The sequence below is a fragment of the Podarcis vaucheri genome (genome assembly GCF_965113315.1).
Source record: "Podarcis vaucheri genome assembly, chromosome: 12".
Classification (NCBI taxonomy): domain Eukaryota; kingdom Metazoa; phylum Chordata; class Lepidosauria; order Squamata; family Lacertidae; genus Podarcis; species Podarcis vaucheri.
In genome coordinates, this window is record NC_138750.1 from 62908150 (window position 1) to 62918062 (window position 9913).

The 9913-nt window shown below is 48.3% G+C and overlaps 1 protein-coding gene and 1 long non-coding RNA gene across 3 annotated transcripts in view; one reads left to right on the forward strand and one right to left on the reverse strand.

Moving 5' to 3' along the window:
- The window catches only part of LOC309515112, a 136074-nt gene that overhangs the window by 35540 nt on the left and 90621 nt on the right, over positions 1-9913 (reverse strand). The window lies entirely within an intron of this gene.
- RARRES2 (retinoic acid receptor responder 2) lies at positions 1648-7852 on the forward strand. Its single transcript, XM_082192671.1, has 5 exons — positions 1648-1875; positions 4098-4202; positions 6337-6441; positions 6721-6830; positions 7644-7852. Coding segments are annotated over exons 1-5 (486 nt in total). The 5' UTR covers positions 1648-1710; the 3' UTR covers positions 7645-7852.

Here is a 9913-nt window from a genome sequence, read left to right on the forward strand (position 1 = left end):
GGTTTCCCACTCTGGTTCCAAAGAGGATACTGGACTGGATAGACCACTGGCCCGATCCCGCATGCTGTTCTTGCACAAAATGTACTAACCTTTTATGTTTTCCACAAACATTCTAATAGAACATAGCCAGCAAAACTTGTGGATTCTAAATACCAGTGTGCATGAATCATTGAGGCCATTCCCCACTTTAAAATAAGAACAAACCTGCTTTGGGCTTTGTCACTGCCATCCTGGCTTCTCTGGCTAGGAAGGGGACCAAACTGGCCACTGGCAACTTGACCTCCAAAATGCCAGGTTCATGAAAGAGGCTCCCCAGCAGGCGTTGGGAAACTGCAAGGCTCGGGACGTTTCTGTTTGCTTATGTGTTCCTGGAGTGAAAGCTGTGGACTTTGTAGATCAAACACTGAAATCAATTGGGGCGGGGGGGGGGGGGACACAACAAAGTGGCTGGTGGAATGGGAAAGGCCAAATCTCTAATATCAATATTGCCTTTCAGAGCTGTTTCAGGGAAAACAACCTGGATAAATTCAGCAGTGTAAATTCATTTTGATGGATGTAATAATGGAATACTGAATGGTTTAGTTTATGTAAAATATGCAGGGATTTATGATATGCAAAATGAACTGTGGAAAGAGAAGAAAGGATGTCATTGATATTATAAGGTTGTTTAAATGAATATTCTAAATTGTAAAACAGAAAATTGTTTGCTGATTTGCTACCGGGCCAGGATCAAGGTGTGGCAATAAGTCTAAAGGTAAAGGACCCCTGGAGCAATAGGTCCAGTCGTGGCCAGCTCTGGGGTTGCGGTGCACATCTCGCTTTATTGGCTGAGGGAGCCAGCGTACAGCTTCCGGGTCATGTGGCCAGCATGACTAAGCCGCTTCTGGCGAACCAGAGCAGCGCATGGAAACGCCGTTTACCTTCCCGCCAGAGTGGTACCTATTTATCTACGTGCACTTTGATGTGCTTTCGAACTGCTAGGTTGGCAGGAGTAGGGACCAAGCAACGGGAGCTCAGCCCATCGCGGGGATTCGAACCGCCAACCTTCTGATCGGCAAGTCCTAGGCTCTGGCAATAAGTCTACAAAGCCCTTAAAAACATGGGACCAATTTACCTGGAAAATTGCCTAACCCTGTAGACACGCACTCGACCCTTTTGATCTTCAGAACCAGCACTGTTACAGGTGCCATGCAATACCCATTTGTAAGAACTCAACATTTTAGTGCGGTAGTGCCTGCACTTTGGAACTCCAGGCGCCTCCTCTGTATTCTCTGTGCTCTTTCTGGCACCTGCTAAAAATATTCTTCTTGATCCAGCAGGCTCTTATCTTCTTATGCAGCAGGTACCACCCATGTTGGGATCCACTGGCATCAATGAGAGATCCTGTGTCTCCTGTGCCAGCCCCAAAGAGAAAGCAGACCTGGGGAAAAACACCCTGCATCTTTGGCAGCCGGTTGGGAGGGGTGGCCAAAGGGACCTCTCCTCCTGTTGTTTTCCTGCACGGGCGCCCTTTGCCCACCCCTCCCTTTCATCTCCTGGGCATCAACCAACAAGCAGCCACCGGAGAGGGCAGAGGGCAGGCGAGGGGGCCTGCGTCTGGGACAGCTCTCATGGGAACAAGTTAATGACCGACCAAGATCAACAGACCGGCAGGGGAGTTCGCAAGGGCAGGGTGTGGGCAGCAGATCCACTGGGGACGCGGGCAAGGGGATGAAGGGGCTTCTAGTGCTGTGCTTGGGCCTCCTGGCCCTGGCAGATGCCAACCAGTCACCCCTCCAGCAAAGGGCTCTGGAGCTGGTGCTAGATTTCTTCCACAGCAGGGACCTCGTGCAGGCGACGTTCAAGGAGCAAGCTGTGACCCATGTCACGGAGACGGTGAGTGGGACATGCGAGGGGGGAGCGTGCGTGGGGCTGGAGGGGAGGCGGAGGATCATCACCCCATATAACAAAGCAACACGGACTGGCCACCTCCCTACACTCAATAAAACTCGCCCTCTGTGTGCAATAGTGGCGGGGAATAAACTTCCCAATTTGTTGGACAAGCTGAGGACGTTAGCAGACCCTCCAAGCGTCCTTGTTTTCCAGCGACAGTCCGATTTACAGAAGCTGTCCCAGTTTCTGAGTTCTGGAATGTCCTGCTTTTCCTATTTTCATTGGAGATGTGTTGGAGGGTATGGAATAGGATCATAGCTGTCAACTTTTCCCTTGCGAGGAATCCTAATCAGAATAAGGGAATTTCCCTTTAAAAAGGGAAATGTTGACAGCTATGAATAGGATGCCCCTATTTTCATCAGAGAATTTTGGAGGGTGTCCCTGTTTTCCTCGGATAAATGTTGCCGGGTGTGCATTCGACTTAATGGGGTCCCAAGACTCTGCTTCTCCTTCTGCACATCTGGGATTGTATCCCTGGTTCCTAGATTATCAGTGTTCTACTGATCACTACAGAATCACAGGATTCTAGAATCGGAGAGAAGGAAGGGACGCCTGAGGATCATTTAGCCCAACCCGCTGCAAGGCAGGAATCACAGCTGAAGAAGTCCTGGCAGACGGCCGTCTGACCTCTGCTTAGAAGCCTCCAAGGAAGGCGAGTCCACCACCTTCTGAGGGGGTCCAGTCTGCTGTCCAACAGCTCTTGCCATGAGAGACAGATAGGTAGCCGTGTTGGTCTGCCATAGTCAAAATAGAAAAGTTCCTTCCAGTAGCACCTTAAAGACTAACTAGGTTAGTTCTTGGTATGAGCTTTCGTGTGCATGCACACTTCTTCAGATACACGACTCTTAACGACTGCAATAGGTCTTACAGGAAAAGGCAAGGGGTGAGAAGGTGAAAAATGGCTTAGTCATGATGACTAAGCCATTTCTCACCTTCTCACCCCTTGCCTTTTCCTGTAAGACCTATTACAGTCGTTAAGAGTCGTCAACAGGCTCATCTCAGCTATCTGCCAATCTCCCATTCCCACCACCCTTCTGAGTAATACCCCTCCCCACCTTCTCACTATATAGAAGGATCTGGCAACTTCTGTTTCAGTGTATCTGAAGAAGTGTGCATGCACACGAAAGCTCATACCAAGAACTAACTTAGTTGGTCTTTAAGGTGGAAGGAATTTTTCTATTTTGCCATGAGAGAGTTCTCCCTGTTGTTGAGTCGGAATCTCCTTTCTTGTCATCGGATTCATCGGTTTGGGTCCTCCCCTCTGGAGCAGCAGAAAACAAGCTTGCTCCCCCTTGGCCGGCCTCTTCCCACCTGGCCTGGGAGGGTGGGACCTGGACTGCAGCTGCAAAAGCTGAGGCTGCTGATCAGACTCATTGGCTGCGTTATTGCTTAGGGGTTTTTGTTTGGGCACTGGAGCTGTTACTGTTATTATTATTGTCCCTTTTAGATGTTCAGTCTGGTTGTGTGTTCTTTGATGTTCTACAGTCATACCTCGGGTTACAGACGCTTCAGGTCGCGTTTTTTCAGGTTAAGGATGCTCCAAAACCTGGAAGTACCAGAACAGGTTACTTCCGGATTTCGGAGATTGCGCATGCGCAGAAGCACTGAATCGCAACCCGTGCATGCACAGACGCACCACTGTGAGTTGCGAACGCTGCGGGTTGCGAACGTGCATCCCGCACGGATCACGTTCGCAACCCGAGCGTCCACTGTATTTATTGTTCATGATCAAGGCAAACCAAGCCTGATGAGGAACAGTTGAAGGATCTGGGTATGTTTAGCTTGGAACAGAGGAGGCTGAGAGGAGATATGAGAGACATCTTCAAATAGCTCAAGGGCCGTCACGTGAAAGATAGAGCAAACTTGCTTCCTCCTGCTCTGGAGGGTAGGACTCAAACCAATGGCTCCCTCCAAGGAAGGAGAGTCCACCTAGACTGTTCCACCGTTGAACAGCTCTTACTGTCCAAGTTCTTCCTGATGTTTAGTAGGAACCTCCTTTCTTCTCATTTGAATCCATCATTTAAACACCCCCAAGTCTCTCCACCGTCCCTCCAGACCTTTGACCGCCCTTGTCACTCTCCCACGCAAGGCGATTCGCCACTGGGGAACTCCTAGTTTGGCAAGGCGTTCTTTTCCACATTGAGCTCGGCTTTCTTTGGTTGCAGGAATTCCCAAGGGGAACCTATGTCCAGCTGGAAGTTGACCTTGTGCAGACCATCTGCCGGAAGCAGCAACGGGGGACTCAAAACTGCCGGATCAAGCCAGGCGGGGTGAGCCAGGAAGGTGCTAATTTATCCATTGCCAAGCTGGACTCTCTGTTCCTTTTAAAATGTATTCGAAGTCTAAAACATCATAAACAAAGAGGCAGTAAGCCTACAGAGGAGGAATCCACAGATCCTCATGAGGGTCCCCCCACAGTGAGCAAGTTATGTGGGATTTTGGTCAGCTTCACTAATTTGTACAGTGCATTGTTAGACTGTGGAACTCAATGCCACAGGAGGCAGCGACGGCCACCAAACTGGATGGCTTTAAAAGAGGATTAGGCAAATTCATGGAGGAGGAGAGAGCTCCTGAAGGCTACTAGCCATGATTCTGAATACCAGTTGCTGAAGCCACAGGAGGAGAGAGAGATGTTGGACTGGGTTGGCCACTCTGAGAACAGGATACTGGATTCCATGGGCCCCTGGCCAGATGCAGTAGACTTGCCGTATGTTCATCGGTTACTGTTCATAGAATCATAGAAATGTAGAGTTGTTATTATTATTAATAATAATAATAATAATAATAATAATAATAATAATAATAATAATAGAATTTATTTATACCCTGCCCCCCCAGCCAGAGCCGGGCTCAGGGCGGCTTACACCAATAAAATCCCAGTAAAAACATAGTAGGGGAAAAAGAGTAGGGGGAAAAACCCAATTTAAAATACAGGTTAAATGCAATTTAAAATGCAGCCTCATTTTAAAGTAGCTGATAAATCAAGACCGTAAGGGGAGTGAAACATAAGGGTCAGACTGAGTCCAAACCAAAGGCCAGGCGGAACAGCTCTGTCTTGCAGGCCCTGCGGAAAGATGCCAAGTCCTGCAGGGTCCTAGTCTCTTGTGACAGAGTGTTCCACCAAGTCGGGGCCAGTGCTGAAAAGGCCCTGGCCTTTTATGCTTATGTTATGCTGGTCTGGCTGGGAGTTGCAGTTTAAAACCTTTAGAGGGTTCCAGGTTGGTGGAAGCTGGGCTAGCCCCAGTAGAACAAGAGTCACAAAGCAAAAGGATTTGAGGAGGCACAAGCTGCTCTTAGGAACGTTCAGTGTTTTTAATATGCAAGTACACTGACCACAAGGTTCATTTTGGTTTTTGTTCCCATATTTTATTTTCAATTTTCAATAATTTAACAATTTAACATTCAAATTAATTACTTATTCATCCCTCCTAGACTCCCCCCTTTCCAATTTCTTCCCTTTGTTACCTTACATATTCTTAGTTTTTCATTCATTGATAACCACAATTCACATTGCTTCATAGATGCTATATCAATCCTGCTAATGTTTTGAAGTCTTTACAGTAGATTTATATTCCATAAATTAAATCCAGTCTTGTGTAAACTTTTTTTCATCTTGGTCCCAGATTTTCACGGTCATCTTTGCCATTTCAGCATAGTCTATCATCTTAGTTATTCATTCCTTCTTCGTTGGTACTTCCTCTTGTTTCCATTTCTGGGCAAGTAGCATCCTGGCGGCTGTAGGTACATACATAAATAGTCTTTTAACATTTCTTGATATGTCTTCACCTGTTACTCCTAATAAAAAGACCTCTGGTTTTTTTAACAAAAGTTATCTTAAACATTTTCTTCAATTCATTATAAATCATTTCCCAGAAACCTGTTACTGTAATTTTTTGCATGACCACCACATATGATAAAATGTACCCACTTTATCTTTATACTTCCAGCATACATTGGACAAATTCTTATACATTTTTGCTAACTTTACTGGAGATAAAATACCAGCGGTACAACAAGGTTCATTTTGGATCCCGATTTAGCACTTCAAAAAACCAGCTGGATTCAGATTGGACAGATTTAAGACGCAGCCCTGTTAGCTTTGAGTCTGAATCCGGGTCCTGATTCAGGGTGAATCAAAGCTTTGTGCCTCCCACTTCACCATTATGTGGAATTTTTTAAATCGCTGCTCCTCTTTGGATGGAATTTGCAGGCATTGTAAACCCCTTCTAGGGGCACAAATGGAGCCACATTTCAGAAGGCAGGCTGCAGGGATATTCTTGCAAGAGCAGCCTTTGCCGTTTTGGGGTGTTGCTCCTGTTATAGTTTGGGGGCAAACCAAAACCTTATTTGGGCCTCTCTTGTGAAAATAGACCTCGTTCCCTTTCCTTCCCTTTCTCTGCCCAGAGGAAACAGAAGTGCCTGGCTTGCTTCAAGTTTAACTCCAGCGACCCTCAGAACATTTTGGACGAGTCCAAGCGGTGCCTCTCAGAGCAGAACCCAATCTTCCAGGTGGGTCACGTCATACTTTGACAGAAATGCTCCTGGACCCGAGTTCTGAATAATCTGATTTTGAATAAACCTGTAATTAATTGTGACTATTTTGAATCTTATGGTGTTATTATCTTCCTTGGTGGATTGTGCAGGCTGCTATTCTGAGCAATGGCTTTTATAGGGTAGGGGGCACGGGGGGTGAGTTTATGGAACCAAGGGGCAGGTAACCCCAAAAGGTTTGGGAAGGACTGGCTCAGGAGCTCATGGCACACCTTTTCCCTTCTGAGTGTCCCGCAGGAAGTGAGGAGGAAGCAGAATCAGGAATGTGAGGCAGTCAAGGAGGCGTATGAGGAGCAACGATACCACATCGGACAGTTTGCTTTTCTCAAGGGGCGCCCAGAAGAGTGGTGAGTGCTAAGCTTCAGTTCCTGCAGCCCATATTTGTTTTCCGTTAGTTGCATTTATCGATCGCCTCGTCAACAATGCATTCTTGAGGTGGCATGCAGTGATCATATGAAACATAACTGAAAAACACAACAAATCAACAATAAAGCAAAGTGCGCCAACCTCCCAGCAACTATTCAAATCCAACTCAGCATTAAAAAAAATGTTGGGCACCAGCAGGCAACCTCTGTACGAAAGCTCAAGCCAACCAATTGCCATTAGTCTGCTGAGACAAAAATAAATGACGTTAAATAATGATAAAATGGTATCTAAATATTATCAAAGCTGTTCAAAGGCCTGGGAGTTTTTTTTGTTTTTTAAAGTCATTGCCCAGTGCCCAATATATCTTTTCGGCAGCCTTCAATCACAATGAGGAGCGAGAAAGCTTGTTTTCTGCTGCTCTGGAGGACAGGTTCAAATGACAAGGAGATTCTGGCTAATATTAGGACGAACATTCTGACAGTAAGAGCCGTTTGACAGTAGAACGGACGCACTCAGAAGGTGCTAAAATCTCCTTTGTTGGTTGGTGGTTGGATGGCTGTCTGTCAGGGATCCTTTAGCTGTGGTTCTTGCATTGCAGGGGGTTGGACTGGATGACCCTCAGGGTCCCTTCCAACTTTACAGTTCCACAATTCTAGGATGTGCTGTTTTGTCTGCCTTGCAGGAGGTCCCAGGTTCAGTCTATGTTGGCATCTCCAGATAGGGCTGGGACAGACTCCTGCCTGAAATCCTTCACTTCATCTGTAATAACCATCTTCATTCTCCTCCCTGTCTAGATGGGATTCACATTTACTGGGCTGTTCTCCGACCATCAAGGAAACAAGGCACCCTCTTCCTTTTGGAGACAAGCAGAACACCCCCCAGTTTGGGCCTCGGTGCCACAGGAATGGAACCACTCTTGGTCCCAGAGGAGTCTTCTGTCTTCCAAGCTTGACTTTCCTTCTTTCTTTATTTCCCTAATAAAGGTTTAAGTGGATGCTTCATAGCCATGGTGTATGGTTATTTCAGGAGCAAGGGGGCTCATCCCTCTTCCCCAAAACCTTTTCTCTGGTGCCCACTGCCAGGGCACTCTGGCCCCTGGTCTGTGGGCATCTGTACCCTGGTGGTCTCTTCTGGTCTGTTCCTGAGCCGGTCCAGCCATTGAGACAAACTAGTCAACTCACCTTGGGGGCCAGAATTCCTGGGGTCCCTGTCTCAGCTATGGAAATGTCTTGGGGAGGAATGGGAGCCTCCAGCTGAACTTTTGGAAGTGGGGTTTAGCAGGCCATTGGGTGGGTGGATGCCTTCTTGCCTTTTAGCTGTCACAGTCTGGTTCACGGGCGATCGAAGTCCCAGCTGGGGACGTCAGGACCAGGGGCAAGATGGCGGGGTGGGAGCAGGAACGGGAGTCCAGAAGCTAGGAGTCAAGAAGCCAAGGGTCCAAGGGCCAGAGAGCCAGGGGTCAAGAAGCCAAGGGTCCAAGGGTCAGGAAGCAAGGAGCCATGAAATCAAGGGTCCGAGGATCAAGAAGCAAGGAGTCAAACACAGCAAGGCAGAGAACGTGTTGCTGTGGCAAAGAGCTGAAGGGAAATGCTGACCTTATATCCCTTCCCAGCTCTTGCCACCAGGTGCTGTGAGTTACCAAGTGGCCTCACCTGTGCGGCCGTGCTTTGCCTCTTCAGAACAAACTTAGGAAGGCCCCAGTCCTGCAAAGTCCTATTGGTCACAGGGCCTGGCTCCTGCACACACTCCTGACATTAGCCTGGAGAAGAGAATACTGAGATGTGAAAGGACAGCCATCTTCAAATATCTGAAGGAAGATGGGGCAAGCTTCTATTCTGCTGCTCCAGAGGGTAGGATCCAAACTGATGGATTTGATTTTGATTCCCGCATTGCAGGGAGTCAGACCAGCGGCGTAGCATGAGTTGTCAGCACCCGGGGCAACGCAAGTAATTTGCGCCCCCTAACCTGCTAGTTGCCGCTGGCGCTGCTGCCCAAACGACGCCGCTTGCCCAGAGGAGGAGGGGGGCAGAGAGGCGAGGAAAATGCAACAGCCCAGCAGCTGCAGCAGCAGTGGCGGAGGCGGGGCTGTGAGGAGGGGCTGCCTGGCGCGTCCTCTGCAGCGAGCGCTGAGAGCCGCTGCCTGCAGGGCGCCTTCAGCCGGGCGCCGCGAGACATGCGGCTCTGCTACAGCCTGCGCCCGAGGCTCTTCGGCGACTCCGGAGGCAGTGAGCGCGCCCCCCCAGATGTTGCGCCCGGTGCGGCCTGCCCCCCTTGCACCCCCCACGCTACGCCACTGAGTCAGACTAGATGTCCCTCGGGGTCCCTTCCAACTCTACAGTTCTATGATTTTATGAAATTACAAGGAAGAAGATCCAACGAAACAAGGGGAAGGACTTTCTGACAGTAAGAGTTGTTTGACAGTGGACTGGGCTCCCTTGGAAGGTGGTGGACTCTTGTTCATTGCAGGTTTTAAGCAGAGGTTGGCTGGCCACCTGTCATGGATGCTTTATCTGAGATTCCAGCATTGTAGGAGGTTGGACTAGATGACCCTTGGGTTCCCTTCCAACACTACAATTCTATTATTCTGCAGCCCTGGGGGACAATCACAAGTCTGTCATTCCAGAGACACTCAGGCAGTGGAGGCAGTTGTGAAAGGGAAGTGAAAAGTGAGAAAACTGAAAACAGGACAACAGATTTCTCGCCAAGCCAGTGTGTTATAATGGTTAAGAGTTCCAAACTAGGACCTTGGGAGACCAGGGTTCAAATTCACTGGGTGAGCTCCGGCCAGTTGCTCACCGTCACCCTAACCTACCTCACAGTTGTGAGGATTAAATGGGGAGAATTACATATGCCCCCAGGAGCTCCTTGGGAGAAAGCGGGGATAGAAATGTACCAAATAAAATAATGTGTTGCTGCTGCTCTGCATAAAATAAGACACAGACGGAGAGAGCGTTGAAGTATGAATTTCCTAAGGCAAGCAAACCATTGGCCGGCTCAGTATCCTGGGAGCCTCTGCTCTCGGTTTTAAACCTCTGTGTTTGTGTGTGTGTGTGTTTTTATTTCA